At 39.6% G+C, this 22,101-nt stretch overlaps 1 protein-coding gene across 1 annotated transcript in view; it reads right to left on the reverse strand.

Moving 5' to 3' along the window:
- Positions 1 to 825: 825 nt before the first annotated feature.
- The window catches only part of LOC135224519 (chondroitin sulfate synthase 1-like), a 241,383-nt gene continuing 220,107 nt past the window's right edge, over positions 826 to 22,101 (reverse strand). The window contains exons 5-7 of the mRNA XM_064263575.1: positions 13,451 to 13,531; positions 13,194 to 13,331; positions 826 to 1,799 (exon numbers count right to left, since the gene is read on the reverse strand). Of these exons, the coding sequence (XP_064119645.1) occupies positions 1,602 to 1,799; positions 13,194 to 13,331; positions 13,451 to 13,531 (417 nt within the window). The 3' untranslated portion in view covers positions 826 to 1,601. The remainder of the gene's footprint in view (positions 1,800 to 13,193; positions 13,332 to 13,450; positions 13,532 to 22,101) is intronic.

The raw sequence follows: 22,101 nt of genomic DNA on the forward strand, positions 1-22,101 counted from the left end.
GTTGTAACAATATTTCTATAAGTCATACATATATGTATATATACACATACATATACATGAATACTACATATACACACACACACACACACAACACACACATATATATATATATATATATATATATACTATATATATATATATATATATATATATAATATATATATATAGTCCACAGTTAAAAGGGGGGATCCGTTTTCATGGGGTGATGATAAGCAAAAACTGCCATTAACCAAAACTCAGCGATTTGTGGTGCTTATAGCACTGATAACTGGTTTATAGCACCTCTGTTAAGTGTGTTATGACGCCAGAACTCTATTATCGGCACCTTATGGCACCAACAACCGAAACTCAGATCGTTATGGTGCTATAAATCGCCGATTTTATGGTGCTAGACAAGCGCCATAAAACTGGATCTCCATTAATCAAGTTTGCCGATAATCGGGGACTGACTGTGTATAGGGGTGTGTGTGTGTGTGGGTGTGTGTGTGTGTGTATGTGTGTATGTATGATATGTATGCATGTATGTATCATATATATATATATATATATATATAGATATATATATATATATATATATGTTTGCCAATAATCGGGGACCTGACTGTGTATAGGTGAGTGTGTGTGTGGATATGTATGTATGATATATATATATATATATATATATATATTATATAGATATATAATTATATATATATATAATCTATATATAGTATTATAATATGTAGAATCTACTGGTCACTTTTTCACCAGATACATATAAAATTGTAATAGCCACAATGCCCTCTTAACTTTTTGAATTCTTTGCTCCTTTTTGGATATGCTTGTCACTACAAAGCCTGAAGATCCAAGTTCAAAGAAATTTGAAGAAATTGTGATATCCTGTCCTGGGAACGAACCCAGGTCCAATAATCACAGAGGTCACATTGACCTCTTTGTGATTATTGGGTTCGTTTCCCAGGACAGGACATCACATTTTCTTCTTAAAATTGCTTCGAACTTGGATCTTCAGGCTTTGTAGTGACAAGCGTATCCAAAAAAGAGCAAAGAATTCAAAAAGTTAAGAGGGCATTGTGGCTATTACAATTTCATATATACATATATGTGTGTGTGTGTGTGCATGAATGCATATATACAGGTTCTATTTAATTTGATAGATTTCTTGTCCATAATTATAAAGAGCATATCCATGTTTCTTTTCTTGGCTAATGGTTAAAGAGCATAACCATCATAAGGACAGCTAATGCCTAATCCATCACTTTTCCCCCATATATTACTGCAGTACTGTGTTTCCATCGAGCATGACTACCCATGGTGTACATGAAAGTTACCCCTTGTAACACACTATGAATAACTAATGTTTAAACCACACCTGCCAACGACAAAGAGCACCAACATAATCATACATTACCATTATCATTAAAATTTTGATTACATAGCACTTACAAATAACCGTAAATTAATTACTTTTATTCACATTACCAACATTCCGTACATATACAGAAAATTATATAAGAATATACAGTATCAAAGATACAAAATTACTATAACATTCCGGATTCAATACCCAGATAAAAATTAAGTCCATCAAAGGCTAATTTCCCTTATGTATCATCCAAGATAACAGGGTTTTCTAAAATAGTTTTTGTCAATGTTGGGGCGGCACCATAAGTACTGTAAAGAGTACCTTGGCACATTTCATACTGTGAGGCTTCAAGGTTTTTATCACAGTCAACATGATGGAAGATATGGATAAGTCCTGGATCTGCTGCTCTGAACACCTTAATGCCACTTTTGAGCACCTAAAATAAAGAAAATCTTAATTAGAGTAAACAGTAATTATCAAGAGTATATGTAGATGACTCAATGAGAAGAAAGTGTATTATAAGACTAACTTTTTGAAGTTTGAGAAATGGATTTAAGATTTATTACAATCGATTTAAAAAGAAAAAAAAATACTAGTTTCTTTGAAATTAATGAAACTTCTTGGAAGGACATATAATACACTGACTTTCTGCAGTATGTTAGGGGAATCAAACGCAAATTTGGATGAAAAAATTTAAAAAGGGTGCTTTAAATTAATGAAACATCTCACTAAGAGAAGACAGTATCACAAAGCATCGATGTTTTGTAGCTAGGGAGGAAAGGAAATCAAACACATCAAATTGGGTAACAATAAGGTGCCTTATATCAGTGAAACCATCCATGAACTGCGATGACTATTTCTGCATAATTTACACTTTTAACCTTTATGTCAATGAAAAGGCTCTTAGCAATCTCCAGATAAAGTCTAGTAGTAAGAATCATAAAATTTGTGTGGTTCACATTACAAGTACAGGGAGTTACATGGATTAGTGTACGTCAAAACTAGCCAAAGAAAAGGAACAACTATAAAAAAATTAATAAATCACATAAATATGTTGTTCACTTCATCTAATTTACTTGTGAACTGGCCTCTAATGGTAGGTACTAATCACAACCTCAACTGTAGTGTTCCAAAATGCGGCATATTATCATTGTTATTTACTTCTTTTATTATCTTAACTGTTGCTCTCCACCGATATCTAAATGAATACTTCCCTAAGAGTGTAAATTGAGAAATTCTAACCATTAATATCCAAAGTATCTGATTGAGTTTTAGTTTTGTTGCTCCTGCATGCACTGCTATTTACAATATTAAAACATTCCACTGGAATGGCAACCAAATTTGCGCAGCTTACTCTAAGTGCAATGTATAGTCTGTCGTATCTCCTTTTCTTTATTAATACAGTGACTTACAATCAGAATTACTCTAGCATTTTCTGGCGCTCTTTTCAGCTTCTATACATTGTTTACCAGGTTATACACCACCAGTGATAATAACTTCCAGATCTCTTTCCCTTTCACGTACTTCACAAGTAGATCATACTTGGCATTCTTGCTTTTATAACCTATGTACAGTGCGTCCTCAATTTATGGCGGGGAATCAGTTTCAGCAAACCGTCAATGCCACTTTAACAGTGCTCATGGCACTGTAACTTGAGTTATGGCTACATTAACTTTATGCCTATTCTTGCCATTAGCACCATCAACAGCGCCTTAACTTGATGCAACATCAAGTTACGGTGCTTTAAAATGCCATTAAGTGCTGAAAAAGCACTGCAAGATTGATCCACTATAAGTCAGGGGCACTGTAAGTCGAAAACACACTGTTCATAACTTTGCTTGTATCTGCATTGAATGGCATTAGTGCTATACTGACCACTTCTTTTATGTGAGAAAGATGGTAATGTGGGGAGCTATGGATTTCCTGGAGTAAAATGGGGAGTACCTTGTAGAAATATGCTTGGAAAAGGGCATGATTACTGGACGGTTCCCAAGGAAAAATACACTTACAAAAGAAAAACTGTGAAGAAAAGTTTGTCAGGTTATGTGTTAGCAGTTGGTGTCATTTTCGTCTTTTTCTTGGGGGGGGGGGGGGGGGGGGGGTGGGGGGGGGGGGGGGGGGGGGGGGGGGTGGGGGGGGGGGGGGGGAGGGGGGAGGTTTAGAACTTATGGTATGGGGTTTGGGGGGTGGTGAGCGAAGTGAGCCCTACTAGCTGGGGGTGGGGGTAATGCTGTAAATGGGGGCCCCCTGAGAAATTTTTGGAAAATTGTGCACATCCTGGAGCATTTTGAAACCAAATAAGAGCTGTATCAAGATCATTGGAGTGAATTTTATCATTGTTGTTATTATTATTATTATTTTGTTCTAAAAGGTCCACAATAATACAAAGTGTAAAAAGTCTATGTATAATTTGTAGATGAACCCAGGGAAGGGTTCGAAAGCTTTCTGCAAAGTCTTCAAAATTATACACGGACTTTTTACACTTTGTATTATTGTGGACCCTTTAGAACATTATATATACTCTCGTGATAGAGTTTTTCCCTGCTATTATTATTATTATTATTTCAAAGGCTTGCTGGGCAAACCAGTCTTCTGGGTGGGGAGGGGACATCAGGGTCTTGAGGGGGCAAGTGCCCCCAGCCATAAATATAGAGGGGAGAGACTGGACAGACAAGCGACGCTTGCATGCATGCACGTAAGGAGCCATTGTTATGTGACTGCTTTCAGGAATCGGTATCAACTACGGAGACCAGTGGCAAAAAAGCCACTTCCAGCACCCAATGCTTGGTCATCAACTGTGTCAATTACAGGAATAAGTTCACAAAAGAACAGGGGATCACATTTCACAAGTAATAGACCTATTTTCATTCATGCGAATCTTTATAATTGTTGAAATAACCTCAAGTAAACATGCATTTGATTGCAGTCAACTTGCAGTCAACTACACTCCTCCTTTTATATCTAATAAAATACGTATTGAATGTTGTAATAAGCTTGTTATTAAAGCAGGAGTGATTGTTTATTTGTGGTATGCGCCTACAGCTCATAAAATATTATTCCATATGACGAATTGTAAAGAATAAAAGTTGTTCAGTGTGCTGAAATCTACCCAAAATGTCACTGGCATGTAGGGTTACCATCAGTCCATACAACCCTGGTGGTTATGCCTGACAATTTTTCCTACTACTTGTGCTACAACAATATACATAGGACAGTATCACGAGGCCTAAATCCAGGCCTGCTGCAGTTTTAAGTGTTAATGAAATGTAATGGTTGTTATTTACATGTTATCAATAAGTTTTCAAACCAGTATGGGGAGAACTCTGCTGAATTTGATCTGCCAGAACATTTAAGGGTAGTAATCTTGATTTTTGAATTATAATTTTTACCTAATAGGAAACTTCAAACTCATACTACATTATAGCTTGAAAGTAAACTTTCTAAACTAGCTAGTCTACCAGGGTTGATCATCAAATAACAAAGGGTAGCCTACCCTCGCCTAATCTTAGCTTAGCAAAGATAGCCTAATTTGGCATAAACTTCAGGAATGCTGATTTTTCAATCTATCCCTCTCCACAGACTATGAAATACAGCTAAAGTCTTGGCTAGCTATGAAAAGTCTGAAGTTTTTCTTACAGGCTAGCCTAATTTAGGCAGTACAATGTAAATGTGCTAAATTACAGGTCAGTAAGATTGTGACATGTTACACAGTTCAATATTTGTACCTCCTTATAATAATTGCACTGGAAGCTGTACAAATAGCTTCTATGTCATGGTTCAAATGCTTTGATCTGGTTCTGTACAGAACTTACACTGTACTCTCCACCGAATCACAACTGTATGAATTAATGCAGATTGTAATTACATATATAATGTAATTAAATAAATGTATTAATTTCTGCAAGTTGTCGAGTGAGATGTTATTCCCATTTACCCATGTGGACTTTCTCAATTTCTGTATCCATTCTCCCGCTGAGTCAAAAAGTTTTGAGCTATGCTCAATAAGGCTTGTTGTCCCTTTAATATTCTTGTACAATCCTCTTAAATCTCTCATCATATCTCCGTGTTCCTTTGTTCCATATGCCGCCCTCAGAAAGACTATGGTAAAAGTCAAACTGAGGGAAATGAAAAAGCCCAAGAAGGAATGCATAATTGAGGGTAGTGGGAAACTAAGAGGAGTTATTAGCACCGTACCGGTGAACAGAGTATCAAACACTGGTGTTACATGGGTGGAATTATTGAACAGTAATGATACAGTTAGGAAATATCATATGAACACATATGTGGTAGACCTCCAAGATTGGAGTAGTGATAGTGGTTCAGTGGCTATTGTAGCGGGGAAAACTGAGTTTTCGGAGGCAAAAATGCAATTAAGGAAGAAAATCTTTAGGGAACATTTAGCTAACATAGACTACAAAGAGCATATAGAAGCAGTAAGCAAGCTTTTGGCGGAATTTGGGGATATAGTAGGATTAAAAGGGGACAAGTTAGGACTGACTAATGTGTTGGAACATAAGGTGAACCTAGAGGAAGGTGCATAAGGTGAAGCTAGAGGAAGGTATGAAACCCATTTTTATTCCTGCATACCGCATACCTTTCAAAATCAGAGGACAGGTAGAGGATGAGGTTATAGTAAATGGGAAGAGTTAGGAATAATTAGACCTAGTGCATCTCCATACAACTTTCCTCTGTTGGTGGTGCCTAAGAAGGACGGCTCTGTCCGAGTATGCATTGATTTTAGATGTCTGAACGAGAAAACAATTCCTGACCGTTATCCAGTCATACACATACCAGACCTTTTCGTAGAAATTGGGGGATATATTTACATTTCAATTGATTTAGTGTAGGGTTTTTTGCAGGTCCCTCTTAGCAAAAATAGCAAGGAATATACAGTCATGTAGTAATGGCCTGGAACTTCTCCATAACTTTTGCCTTCTCTCAACATAACAATCATGTCTATTTTCTCCTCATATGTCATTAACCGTAAGGGCCTTTTAGGCTCTTTGCCAGAAGCCTTAGGAAAAGCAGAACGTTTAGAGGACATTTTATTTTAAAGAATATTCTTAGTCCCTACTATATACCTTACCGCACAAGCAAAGCGATAGAACATTAAACTGCGTTGGGTCACTTGGGCATATAAATTGCCCACTGATATTCTGCTCACACTGTATATTTTATGAAATCTTTTCTTTTAAGATGATTTCTAAATATTATATATACGAACGTAAAGTGTTTTAAGATGATACCATATGTATGCAGAGCCTATCTAAAAATGTAACACAACGGGATTAGTGGGGTACGTATGTTTTCGTCTGCAGTACTCAGTATTTTCATGCATACGTACTAAGTATATTTTCGTAACTAAATACATTTTCAATTAATGAAAAAAAATGTACAAATTAATTTTCAAATATTACAGTTCTGTAAAAAATTAATGTAAACACAGCAAAATTTCAATAACAATTTTTCTTAAAACATGCTTCCTCTAAGCCAACTTTCCACAGAAAACTAATCTTATGATGCCGTGATGCCTTCTTAGAGCAGTACCCAGTCGAAATGATACTTGACACTCTATTGGCTTTTGTCTGCAAAGCAGCCAATCCAGGTGCAGCATTCATTTCCCTTGTCATTCATTGGGTGTACACCCACATGGCGATGATTGGTTAAAACCTGAGTTCCATCTCGCGAAGATGGAATTGTGGGTATCGTGCATCTCTCCTTCATCAGCCTCACTACATAGAAAGTTACTGATGTACACGGACATAATTGCGAAGCTATGTTTTAAGTATCACCAAACATTCATGTAAATCATGCTGAAAATGGCTCCTGAAAAGCACCATGCTCCTTCTAAGGCTTCTGGCAAAGAACCATCATGAAGCTTGAAGACAAAGTGAAAGTTCTCAATATGTTGAAGGAAGGCAAAAGTTTCACCACAGTTGGCCACCATTTTAATGTGAATGAGAACATGGTGAGATATATTAAGAAAAAAGAAAGTGAAATCAGAAAAAGTCTAAGCATGACCTACTTTGGTACAGCTAGAGCAGTGTCGACAGTGCGAGATATGACAATCGTACGGATGGAATCTGCAATTGCGTACTGGATCAAGGACTGCTGTAAGAACGTACTCCTTGACTCCAACATCATACACGAGAAAATGTAACAGCTCTACCAGCAGTTATCAACTGACATGGAAGATGACAACAAAGAGGATGGTGGCGATCTAGAAGCACAGGAAGGTGATGAGGAACAGAAATTAGAATTCTTCAGCTTTGATGAACTTGTGCCTGAAGAAGAAGACAAGAAGATGAAGAGGATGAGCCACAACTGGGACTGACATCAGTTCCCCAAGGTTTTTAGGCAAGCAAAGGATGGTTCCACCGGTTCCACCTAAGGTCTGTTTCCCTACAAAGAGGCAACTGTGAAATATCCCAAGACCTTCAAGAAGATTCTTCAGGAATAAAGATACCGTCCAGAACAGGTGTTCAATATGGACGAGACTGGCCTGTTCTGGAAAAAAGATGTCTTGCTGGACATACTTAATGAAGGACGAAGCTAAATTGTCCGGATTCAAGGCACAGAAGGGCAGGGTTAATCTTCAAATGTGTGAATGTGGCTGGCTTTAGGCTCAAACCAAGCATCACTTACAAGGCTGCAAATCCCAAGGCACTCAAGAATAAGAACAAGGAGTTGCTGCCCATCCTTCTGGATACATAATCCCAATGCCTGGATCACCAAAGTCCTTACGGAGTACTGGTTCTATCAGAGCTTCATTCCTCAAGTTAGGTAATAACTGGGCAACTTGGACATGGAGTTCAAGGTGTTGCTAATGATGGACAATGCTGGTGTCCACCCTCTCGATCTTTATTACAAGGGAGCACAGCTTGAATTCCTACCTCACAACACCACCTATCTCCTCCAGCCTATGGGCCAGGGCATGATCCGTGCCCTCAACACTATGAACTAACTCCAGCACCTTGTTGATGCAATGGACCATGACAGTGAATCTATGCTGAATAAATATTGGTGTAAATTCATGATTGCCTCATGTCAGTCTGTCATCGACCGGTCACTGAAGGACATGAAGGAGACCCAGAATACATGTTGGAGTAAGTTGTGGCTGGATTGTGTCCATAATTATACAGGCTTCTCTCCTGAGAAAATCCAACATTTGGCCATTAATAAGCCAGTTGGAGAGAATTCTTGGTGGTGAAGGATTTGACGATTTCACCGTGGATCAAGTCACTACCCTCACTGATGCCCTTTCGACCACCTGATAGACCAGGATTTGGACGACTTGAAGAAGTCTACCAGCGAGGAAGAAGACGCTCCAGATTCTGGAGAGGAACAGCAGCAGGAGGAGGAGGGGCTGACTTTGGAATGCCTGTCCCAAATTAGGAGAATGATCAATGATGCTCAGGAGTTTGTTGCAACATGGGATCATTACAAGGAACACTCAAAAGTTTTCAAATATCCTTGATACAGTATTGGAACCCCATAATCAAGTCCCCCCCACCACGAAGCAGCAACAACAGAAGCTGCCATTCACCATGTTCATCACACATTCAAAGAAAGACCCTCCAAAGCCTCCCCAAACCCCGAAGAAGTGCCTCCCGAATCGCCTTTAGTAGTGCCTCTTGAGTTGCCTGAAGAAGTGCATGCCTCCCAAATCACCTGTGTCAGTGCTTCTTGAAGAGTTTCCTTAAGGTGACGAGGCACCGTCAGAGAAGATGTAACTCCCCTGCTTAGGTGTGCTGTCTATTTTCATCGTCATTCAACGGACTGCACAGCTAATTCATCATCATCATCATCTTTAATCAACATTCATCACTGGTAAGAGTACCCATTTATATATGTAGTATGTACTAGTGTATAAATTTTTTTTAAATGTTCATACATAATTTAGTTCTTTTTCTCTTTCTCTTGTGATTTTATGTACAATTGTTTCCCTTGTAAAAAGAAAATGGATGGCTTGAATAGTAACTGTACGAAAGAAAACATGCATAGCTGAATACTAATGTAGCTAAATCATACAGTACATATATATATTTTTAACCATAAAATATTTTAGTAATATTTATATTGAAATAGTATTAGCCCTTAGTGGACGGGCATGCTCACGAGTAGCAATAACAGGTTTTGGGTGGACAACAGAGTGACTCATGGTAAGTAAAAATATTATGCACCATCGATTTGGGGTTATCAGGCGGGAAAGAGGTGCCATTACCTCTATAGCCCATAAATTCCCTAACGGCTAAAATCAACTGGGTGGCTCATAAGATAGTTAGTTAGAATCTTGACTTCAAAGAAGGACGTGGAGCTCCTCTGTCTCACATGACGTCTTTTATGATAGTATTAGTATGTCAGTCATAAATGTAATTTTACAAAGAAAATGTAAAGAAATATTAGAAAAAATTATGTATAAATCCAAAATATTTATAGCATATATGCTCTCGATAAATTTACGTAAATATTTTACAACAAATATGCTCAGAATTTGTTACTAATTTAATTTCTTACTGTTTTGATAGTGTATGAGCTATAATTATAACTTTACCAAATGAAATAAATTTATTTATTAGAAAAATCATGTACAATTTTCTAAGATTTACAATTATTTTGAAAAAAAAGACCCTACAAGAGCTTGTAAATAGTCATTTTCAACTTCTCGTGGATGGTATGGAAAATAAAAAAAAAAATTTTATACCATGGGCATTTATATATCTCCATCTTTCCATTGATGTTTTTTTTCTGAAATTAGCCAACCTCAAAGTTTTGCCGTCCTGGGGTGCTGCATATTGATTTATTACCCCAGCTCCTAGGGGTAATATATTTCAAAGACTAATAGGTACTGTCATAGAATGATAATTTAATGTTTATTTGATATAAGATGGTATTTTTAGGGATACTTTGGTGTTTACATGTTCAAGATAGGCAGTTATAAGCATATATGGGGTGGTTCTGAGGATTCATGGATTCTGGCTATTTGCTGGGATCTGGAACTCATCCCCCGCAAATACTGGGGTCCACTATATATATATGCAGTACAGTCACCAATTACGCGAGAATTTGGTCGATCAGCGGCCTTGCAGAACTGGAAAATTGCAGATTTCGATACACATACCTTATGGGAATAATTCCATTAGGGCCAAGGCAAACTGCACCTTACCCAGTCAAACTTTTTTACTACCCATTTTCAATATTTTGTATGAACTATACTGTATTTTTTTCTAATATGAAATTGTTCTTATGGATAAATAAAACACTAAAAAAGGTTTTAATGACTTGAAAAAGTTTAGAATTACACCCAGGATGGTAAAAACTCCTACAAGTAAACACTGTCAACATTGGGTGCAACTGTACTGTACAATACAGTCATTTCCTTTAAAAAAAACTATCGTCTTCCAAAAAACCTTCAAACTCCTCTATCTCATCCTCCCTGAAGAGTTCTGCAAAAGGAAGGCTTTGTGAACCCTTTGAGATTTCGGGGACTGGCGGATCATGCGTGTCTTTGTTATGAGTGCCCATCTGAGTTTCTTTGTCAGTCACGTTCACTATGTAATCGTTTTCACCTAAATTTTTCTACAATAAAAAAAGAACTGATGAAAATTCAAAATTTGATATGAAATTACAATTTCTTAAAAAGAAATGATAAAAATTCAAAATTCAACATGAAACGATAGTTTCTTGAAAAGTTTAGATCGAACGATTATTCTCTCTCTCTCTCTCTCTCTCTCTCTCTCTCTCTCTCTCTCTCTCTCTCTCTCTCTCTCTCTCTCTCAAAAACATCTGCTTCTCTATTAATCACTTTCATTAATAATTTTCATCAAAATCTATTTCAACAATAGAAAAAAATAAATTATCAAATGCCAAAAGTTGGTAAAAAAAAGTTAATGCAATAATGGATTTCAAGTTGTCAACTGCGGCCAAAATGAAGTTGCTCTTTCTTTCGTCTTTAACTTAAGGACAAGCTTTTTAGTTTCAAGAAAATAGGTCTTCCTCTTCGACTTCTAGGCAGATGCATACATGATGAGGATGATCAGAATACACTTCGCAGATCTGAATAATACGTATGGCGATGATGATGATACCGATCATTCAATACCTATGGCAATGATGATGATATCAGATCATTCAGAATACACTTCGCAGATTTGAACACATAATACGTATGGCAATGAAGATGATACCGATCATTCATACACACTGCGCTGTGATGACACTAATGGGTGAAGCGGAGCCTTCTGTTTAAGCTAATGGCTGAGCAGGAAATCTTTCTCTTGCATTCCCCCACCTCTTCAGTCAGATACCAGCAAACAACCCACCCCCCTGCCCCCGGCCATCTAAAATACTTGAAAAACAATAGATTTGATACGTTTTGCAGCACGTGACTCGGAGACTTAGAACGGCTTCGCAGATACAGAAAATCTATTTTTGAGTACTAGTGCCGCATAAAAGGGGAATTGCACAATCCGATCATGCATATTTTGGGACCGTACTCTATGTATGTATGTATGTATGTATATGTATATGTATGTATATATATATATATATATATATATATATATATATATATATATAACCATATACATATATGTTTGAAAATACAGTTGGCAACCGGTATTCATGGGAGATGTGTACCACAACTCCCACCCCACCCCCACAGAGCTAAAATCCAGAATACTTAAACTTCAGCAAAGTGCCTAGTGCTTACAGATAACCCTATCGGCAATGAATATTGTTATTTGGTTGTTATATGTACTTCACAAGATCAGGCCTATAATGAATAATCTTTGATCTTATTGCCAACCTGGCCAGTTTGAAAGATTTGAACATAAGAAAGCACTTTTGACAACATAACTGAATAAATGAACCTTGATCTTATTGCCCATCCAGTCAAAGTCTGAAAGATTTGAACATAAGAAAGCACTTTTGACAATATAACTGAGCGGTAGCGGCTTTTTATCTGAAGACAATATGCACCATCAGGTTTGAAAACCCCATAATCTATCACAAGACCTCTGTCAGTTAGCCTTCAATAATCTGATTACAAGTTTTCCAGTTTGAATTATTTCTTAGGTTTCATCAAACAATCTGTTCATTTTCATATCTTTTACTAGTAAATGTTTGGAAAAATTCTTGAAGATTCAAATGAAAGGTTTGGATTAAGGTTTTATGGTATAGGTTCTGCCATCTGCATGGTGTAATATTGTAGTCAAGTTGTATGTCTTACGTGGATTTAAAAAATATTTCCTTTCAAATAATTTTACCTTTGTTTTTTAATGTTCCACATAACTTTATTTTGGTTTCATTCTGACAAAACGTATCTTATATGATACAAAAACTAGGTAAAATGAAAACAATGAATAATTTCCTAATTTTGGTAATCATAGAATCAACTTAAACAATTATTACAAAAATTTGTCTAACAATTACAAAAATCACATAGGGTTGGTCTCTGCGGACCTATCATGCACCAGATAGGGTTAAACCATTCATAATGTTTGAAGAGATTTTGTTATTTCCTTGTTTTTTTTTTATGGAGTGTGACAAAGCAGGTTCAGCCTGGCTGGGTAAAAATGGAAGGATACTTGGGTTGACAGCCACTGCTACTAGCTTAAGAACCTTTATTGATAGTATAGTCTTTGTGTTTAGAATATGGTCTCATGAGAAAACTTCTACATGCAAATCTGCTTGCATGCATACATTTCCAAAGGCAAGGGATTAAGTGATATTTCTTGCCAATAAATCTGCCAGAACTTGTCTTGAAAAAGTGTTCAATACTAAATAGGAAAATATATTAACAACAGATATCAGACCATAAAAGACATACCTTCTCAAAGAGATCCACATCTTCCCGGCCCCAACCTAAAATAGATGTATCTAGTCCACCAGCCATACGTAGGTCAGAACGATATATTGAAACGATCCCAAAACCAAACGCTCTCCAGTAACCAACAGTTTCATCAATCTGACAAAGATATTAAAATAACAGATTCTCCTGCTTTAGTTATTTCAGTAAAAAAATATGAATTTCTCCATCCTGCAATGTTATTCAAAATCACAAGAAAAAAAACAATAGCAACATACCACTGTGTGATCGTAACCACCTGCAGTATTCTTTCTTGAAATATAAGGATCAAATTCGCTGAATACGATAGGGTAATAAACCTGAAAAAACAATAACAGATTCACATTTACAAAATTTTCAAAATTTATCAATACCAATAGAGGCATTACATAAAATGTTGTGGGCTAGCATAACATTCTGTCGCTAACTAAAGAAATTAATAATGTATACTACTACTTTGAATCTTACCTAAAATTCATGCATAAAAGTTTTAATCCCCATGCTTGTTTTGAAATTGAGAAACCAAATAAAAGAAATGAGTGGTTAAGGTCTAAGTTCACCTTCCCACTGGTGAGCAGGGAGGTAGCAACTTTACTTTCTGAGTCTGTTTTCTGCAACCGTAATTTTAACATTACTGGCAGTGCACTCTAGCATTTAGGATGTATTTCGATTATTTTTTTATTGTTATGTCGGAAAACTAATATAGTTCTACCTCTTTTTTTCTGTAACATGTCTTTATTGTGTTATTCTAAGTTCATTTTCAACCGGGAATTATTTAAACAAACATTTGGTATAGCAATGGGAAACCCACTTTTACCTGTTCTTTCAAATTTATATATAGAATTTTTTTAATGCCTTTACATCATCAAGGTTTTCCATTTTCCTGTAACATGGTACCATTATATTGATGATATTTTAGCCATATGCCCAAAAGATTTGGATGTAAAAAACATTGGCTCAACAAAATGATCAAGTTCCCTTCTATTAAATTTAAACTTGAGTTACAGATTTGTTAACTTTTGTGGACATTTATATTAAACAGGAACCTTTTAATTGTAAATTTAGTGTTTATAGGAAAAAGACAAATAATTTGATGCATGCACACTATTACTCAGGGCCATCATATAAATATAAAAATTTCGTTTTTTTTTAACGTTTCTTCGAGCCTTGCAAATAATCAGTCCTGTGTTTTTAGATAAAAATTCAAAAACATCAGAAAAATAGGACGCGATCTATGTTATCCAACCCCTATTATGGATAATTGTTAAAATAAAACTATAAACACCTTCTATGAAAAATTGGAAATAAAAAAGTAGTGTCCTCAAACACCCTTTGTTTGCCACATTTTATTAGATTTGAAGCTGCACCTTTTTTAAAACAGTTTAATACATATGTATCCTTCAAATATTAATAATATAAAAAATATGCATATAGAAAAGCCCTGTAAAAGATAGCAATATTGTATACAAAGTTCCTTGTAAGGATTGTGGTTTAATTTTACTTAGGTAAGACCAGTAAAGAATTAAATACCAGATTAAAACAACAGAAATATTCAGTAAGGACAGATCAGACTAATAACGCCCTATTTTGCATTTTAGTGATAGGTCCCACAGAATAAATTGGATCCAAAGTAATGTAATATTACAAAGTATTGAAAATATTTCCAGGAACTTGTCGGACTCTGTTATACTAATTCAGTTTAGTACAATAGAACCTTGACATACGAAAGTCCCAACTTACGAAAAATTCAAATTACGAAAGCAAATACGAAGATTTTTTTTGCCTCTGCATACGAAAATAATTCAGGTTATGAAAGGGTGTTACTGTAAAGTCCCGAGATTCACCCGGACCGCCGAGAACAATTTTAAAACTCGCGCACTGCCAACTGAGTAGGCTTGCCACCATCCTCCTGCTCTCCTATTGGTTCCTGATGCTAGTCACTGCCATAAGAACCTGCTCTCCTATTGGTCAGCATCTACCCCATCGTGCTCTACATAAAGGCGTCATTTGGCCACTCCATAGCAGCATCGTTATCATAGGCAAGCAGAATTCGTTCGTTCACATATACGATTTCGTTTGTTAATGTAAATTTGTGTTAGTGATTTCGCTTTGTACTTTATCGTGTTGTGTGAGAACTTGATTAGTACATAACTTTATTACATATAGTCATGGGTCCCAAGAAAGTTGCTGAAGTTCACGGAAAGAAGAGGATGCTTTCTATGGAGACAAAGATGGAGATCATTATTAGGTAAATGGCGTTTTTCAAAGAATTCCATGTACAAGTTTGAGAGGAGTGGTGATAAAGGGTTGCCCATTGCCATGCCAAATATTTGTTGATAAAATTCACCATTGAATATAAATTTGCAATCACAAATGCACAACCTTGTGAGTGAAATAATATGTGACTTATAGGTAGAGGTAATTCATGCTGAGTTAGTTCATTTCTAAGATATTCTAAAATAGAATCTATAGGGACTTTAGTAAAAAGAGAACATGCATCAAAATTAAAGAGTAATTATGTTTAATTTATCAACTAAATCTAAAGAATATAAATATATGAGAATCGGAGATGGTTCCAAGTAATGGGGACAAGATAGTGATACATTTCAAAAGTTTATAGGAAATTGAGCCAACAGTACTGCTAATTGGCCGCATAGGGTTATTTTCTTTGTGTTTTGACTAAACCGTACAGGTAAGGTAGCCAAGGAAATTTGACTGACAATTTGCCCAGTAGTTCTGTTTTATCTTTAAGGATTTTTTTCACTGTGCTATTAAAGTTTTTTATGGCTTGATCAGGGAGATTTTTTTGTTAGTATTTTAACGGATTTGAAACCATTAAATCATTGTTAAAAGCCTTTAAGGTCAACCTTTGTTTTTCCTATAATAACACACTAAAAGGAATGTTAATAAAAAATGGCCCCAGGGAAAGCAACAACATAATATATAAAATTCCATGTTTGGACAGCCCCTTCTTTTATCTCGGGGTCTGGGACAGAAGGATTTGTGTTTTCTTGGAGATATACATTTAAAGATAATAAGATATACAAATAGTAAAATTGCATGAGTTATACATCGGTGGAAAGGCCGCGGAACGCTCCATAGAATGGTTAAAGGAACAATGCAGCTTGATGATTAGATATAATGAAAATCTAGAAAAAGTGTTGGCCTTACACTGTCATACAGAGCCTTTGACAACTAATTAAGTTACTGTTTTACTATATACATAAGTCATTTTCTATGAACTATGCATAATCAGTATACTCTCTCTCTCTCTCTCTCTCTCTCTCTGTTTTCGAAGGTAATGTAAGAGGTATTTGAAATAAAAATTTTTTTGGAAGAGAGAGCATATTGTGCTTATAAAGTAGTTATGCATCTATTAAGCTCATTCTAGGTTGGGCCAGTGAGGACTGGATTGAGACAAGGAGAAACTCTTACTAACTTTATTGTACAGAGACAGGTGTATGTAAGGAGGCTGTGCAGGAGACGTAGTGTCTGTCATACAAAAGGGACAGAGCCCCTACTGAGATTGTGCTTTCTCACACCTATAAGTATACATATAACTGAGCATGGAGAATACATTTTTTCGTGATGAATATATTGGTGGAAAGGCTGTGAATTACTCTACATCTTGATATACATATGATAAAAGGATATATACAAAAGAAGGACGGACACTTTGGTTAAAATGGTGCCCTTACAAATACTGGCCCCCAATGACAATGATGAGGTAATAATCGTTAACTGATGATCAGTGGTATCTTGCTGGGAGCTGGAGGAGTCCGCGGGTGCATGACGCCATCTTTTGGGGGAAGTCCCCGCCGGGCTCCTCGTCTTCTGGTGAGTCAGACAGCAGGATGCCACCCCTGGTGCTGGACCTGGGGGGTTCGACTGCTGTTCTTGGTCGACCTCAGCAACATTTGGGGGCGCTGGTGGGATCTGGCAGGGTTTTGTTCTGAGGCTGGGTCCTGCGGGTGCTTTCTGTTGGGACATCTTCGTTGGGACTGAAAGCAGGCTTCAGCCGGTCTATTGAGACCCAGTCCTCGCGGCTGTTAATCGAGTCGAGGAACGCCTTCTCAGCTCGGTGGATGACTCAATGCCGTCCTCAGTAGGGTCTCATTAGTGGCGGGCGGGTGGTATCATTCCTTATGAAGACATTCGCAGGAGTCCAGGGCTCTTGGTCAAAACTGCTTTCTTCTGTCAGAGAAGGTCTCCTGGCAGGGGATGAATTTCTGGGCAGCTGCGCAGAGTCTTGACAGGGGGACATTGAAGTTGTCGTTGTCAGCCAGGAAAAATTCTCCTGGCACTGTCAAAGGCTCGCTGTAGACCTTCTCTGCCAGTGAGGGGTCATCGTTGGCTCTTGGGACGGAGCAGAGGCCGAGGAGGACCCACTGTAATTGTGCCTTCCAGTTGGGGCCCGTGCAGTGTGCCATGAGGGAGGCCTTGAGGGAGCAATGGGTTCTCTCCACCATGCTGTTGGCAGCAGGGTTGTAGGCCGTGGTGGTGTGGTGCTTCGTCCCCATCAGGCGTGCCAGGACGGACCAGAGTTCTGAGGTGAAGGGGGCTCCCTGGTCAGTTGTGATGTCGTCTGGCACTCCTAAGCGGCTGATCCAGCTGGATAGGAGGGCTTTGGCGCAGGTGTCTGTGATGGCTTCTAACATCAGGGTGGCCTCTGGCCACCTGGTGGACCGGTCAACCACTGTCAGGAGGTATCTGGCACCATCAGATGGGGGGGAGGGGGCCGACGATGTCCACATGTATGTGCCTGAATCTCTGCCTGGGTTGAGGGAAGGTGCCTACTCCCGACTCAGTGTGCCTTCCTGTCTTGCTGCTTTGGCATGTGATGCAGTTCCTGGCCCATTCCCTGGAGTCCCTCTTGATGCTGTGCCACACGAACTTCTCTGTCATGAGTCTGGTTGTCGTGCTGAGAGACGGGTGCGAGAGGCCGTGTATCACGTTGAATACCAGCTTTCGACGGGAGGCTATGATCACGGGGCGTGGGTGGCCGGTGCTGGTGTTGCAGAGGAGAGTTGTCTTGGAAGGACCGAATGGAACGTCTTCCCACCAGAGTGCGGTAATGGTGGTGCAGTACGCTGGTACTTCGGGGTTGGCGTCTTGCTCTCTTGCTAGGTCCTCATAGTCCACACCGAGGTGCAGAGAGTAAATTTCAATCCTGGAGAGGGTGTCGGCTACAGGGTTTCTCCAGCCGGGGATGTAGTCGATGGAGCACCCGAACTTGGAGACAGCTGCGAGGTTCGTTGCTATCTTGTGGACCAAGCATCTTCTTCCTTGACGAAGGCGTGGACCAGCGGCTGATGGTCCGTCCTTATGGTGAACGGAACGCCTTCCAGGAGGTACTTGAAGTGGTGGACGGCCTGGTAGACAGCAAGGAGCTCATGGTTGAAGGTGCTGTAGCAGGAGTCGGCAGGTTTCAGTTTCCTACTGAAGAAAGCTAGCGGCATAGGGACCCAGTTGACCAGATGTTCCAGGACGGCACTGCATGTGATGTTGCTGGCATTGGTCAAGAGTGTTAGGGGCGCGTTGGGGTCCTGGTGAGCCAGGATCGTAGCTCCGCTGAAGAACGACTTGGTGTGGTTGAGAGTGGGCTGCTGGGCCTCCCCCCATGTCATTTCTTTGGCTTGCACTTCAGGACCTCAGTCAAAGGGCACATGGTGCGGGCTATGTCCGGAATGAACCTTCTGTAATTGTTCACCATCCCAATGAACTCTTGGAGGGCCTTGACTGTCATTGGTGTTGGGAACTTCTCCATTGTAGCTACCTTCGATATCATGGGACGACTCCTGCTGGGGTGATCTCGTGGCCTAAGAAATCCACCTTTTCCATGCCAAAGGTGCGTTTGTTGAACTAGACAATGAGCACGTTCTCCTGCAGGCATTTGAGGACCGCCCGGACTTGGTTCAGGTCTCCTCCGGCGATATGGAAAATATAAGAATATTGTCCACATAGCAGATGCAGAAGGGTAAGTTGCTGAGGATGCTGTCCTTAAGGCATTGGAAGGTGGCTCCAGCGTTCCGCAGGCAGAGGGTTGAGAAGGTAAACATAAAGGACCCGAAGGGCATAATGATTGCCGTCTTCGGGACGTCATCGGGATGGACGGGAACCTGGAAGTAAGATTTTAGTAAATCAATTATGGAAAAAATCTTCACTTTGTGGAGGGGCCCGGCGAGGTCCTACAAGTTTGATAGGGGGTAGCTGTCAGGCGTGGGAACAAGATTGAGGCAGCGGTAGTTGCCGCAGGGCCTCCATATACCATCTGGCTTCTTCACCATGTGGAGGGCTCACGACCTTCTTGCAGATACCCATCTGCTCCATCTCCACGAACACGTTCTTGGCTTCCTGGAGGAGCTTCGGAGGGAGGCAGCGGAACTTTGTGTGTTTCCAGGGGCCCTTGGTGTCAATGAGATGGTACACACCATGCTTGGGTGCGGCCCCTGCCACCTGGCAGAGCTTGGGTTGGAAGATGTCCAGGAACTCTTGTGGGATGGAGGTGTACTTGTGGGGGGTGGAGGCAGAGCACATGGTGGGTGCCCTGGAGCCTGTGGTGCGTGGGCAAGAGAAGCAGATTTCTGTGTCAAGGAGGCGTTGTAGGTCTACATCAACTAGGAGCCCGTGGTGAGCCAGGAAGTCCGCCCCCAGGAGAGGGATTCTTATGTCAGCGATGACAAAGGGCCAGGTGTAAGTCCGACCCAGGAACGCAATGGTCTGGGTCTTGGTGCCATAGGAGAGGATGGGGGTCCTGTTGGCGGCTACGAGGGCGACGGGGGCATCAGGGGTGCAGCTGCAGTCCTATGCTGATGGCAGGAACACTGGTTGCATGACACCAGTGTTGATCAACATCTTGTGGCTGGAGGTCATGTCTTCTACATAAAAAACTCTGGGGCGGGACTTGGCTACTGCCACTGCCAGGGTGAGCACTGTTGGGCACCGCTTCCTTCGTTTTTTGAAGGCACGAAGGAGCAGGGTTGCTCGCACTTCCTTGCCTTACTCCTGAACATCTGGTGGAAGTAGCCCCAGCCGGTGTCCTGGCAGGGCTAGGGGGTCTCCTCTGGAAGGTTGCATTGATCCCAGCCTCCTCAGGCTCTTCCTGCTGCAGGCTGTTAAATGACGGTGGGGAGGCGAGTTTCGTGGCCTGGGTGGCAGTGTACAGGCTATAAGCCTGCTCCACCAGACTCTCCATGTCCAGGTCGGGGATCTGGCTGCGTACATGAGGGTTGAATTCGCAGGAAGAGATGTTTCAGGAGCTTACCTCCTTCCTACAGTCTTGAGGCTCCACCTCTGGCAGCAGTACCAGGGCCTGGAGCTTGTGCCACGCTAGCCTTGGGTCCTCGGTGTTCATGGGGTTGACCACCAGGTCGAAGATGTCAGCGGCTCTCTTGAGGACCGGGAGGGATAAAGCCTGGATCAGCTGCGTCTTCAGGTCCTGGTAGGGCAGCGCTCCAGGTTGGGTGGCCATTTATGGTGCGAGGCAGTTGAAGACGTCCTCCAGGAAGGCTGCGGTGATCAGGTCCGACTTGGTTCCCTCTCTGGTGATTCAGTGGAGCCGAAACTGGATTTCTGCGTGGTGGAGCCAGGCTGCGATGTTCTGTCGGGAGAAGGGCGCCAGTTTGATGGAGTGGGGCTCCGACGCCACAGTGGCAGCATGCAAGGACAAAAATCGAGGTGCTGGTTGGGGGAGGTTGAGGAACCACTTGGGGAGAGCATGGCTCAGGCTGCAGGTCGGGGCGTCGAGGAACCAGAGGGTGCGGCAATGGGCAGCTCCCAATTTTGAGTTGAGTTCTCCAAGTCTGCCATCTCATGCTTACAGTCGAGAGATGTCGCAAATGGTGGGCAAAACCGTGAATAAGAACGCCAAAACACTCCCTTAGAGAGAGAGAGAGAGAGAGAGAGAGAGAGAGAGAGAGAGAGAGAGAGAGAGAGAATTATACACCTATTATGCTCAGTCCAGAGCCCAACCTAGAGTGAGCTTAATAGATACATAACTATATTATAAGTATGCTAGTAAACAACTTTTACAATAAAAATCAGTATTTAGTCCCAAACACAATATGAAGAAAAACAGTAATTAGTGAATAAATAGTGCCCTATGGAAAAAAGCAAATTAGCAATCATTTAGGAGATATGGTTCATAAAAAATCCACGAATTAGTGAAAGTTCCCTATGGAAAAGTGAATTTTTTCACAAAAGTCCACGACAAAGTGGACCACAAAAATGTGTAACGAATAAAACAGGGGTGCTGTGTGTGTCCATATATATATATATATATATATATATATATATATATATATATATATATATATATATATATATATATATATATAGTACCTCAGGATACGAAAATTAATCCGTTTTGAAGTGGACTTTATAACCTGATTTTTTCGTATCTTGAACCACATTTTACATGCAATTTGCCTAATTAGTTCCAAGCCCTACAAAAACACCCCAGTAAATTTTATAATAAAGCTAAATTGACCAATAAACTAGGAAATACAACAATTTGGACCATTCAATACCTAACTTGAACTACATATACTACTAATATGTACTACATACCTGTAAATACAGTGTATTAGTGTACATGGTACAAGAAATACTGTACGTACATATGTACATATGTAGTAAAATGTGGAACCTTACCTTTCGAGTGAGGTGATCTCCGAAAGTGGCGACATAGGAGGAGGACAAATGGCAAAAAACTTGAACACTTAACTTTACAAAACACATTAAAAAATGACAGGAAACATTAACACTAAACTTTCTAAAAACATTAACAAATGGCACAAAACGTTAACACTTAACTTTACAAAAAACTTAAAATTAATTTTCTTTTTTTTTCTTTTTTTGAGTTTTACATTTCTTTTAATTTTTTATACTT

The sequence above is a fragment of the Macrobrachium nipponense genome, chromosome 12 (assembly GCF_015104395.2).
Source record: "Macrobrachium nipponense isolate FS-2020 chromosome 12, ASM1510439v2, whole genome shotgun sequence".
Taxonomy (NCBI): Eukaryota; Metazoa; Arthropoda; class Malacostraca; order Decapoda; family Palaemonidae; genus Macrobrachium; species Macrobrachium nipponense.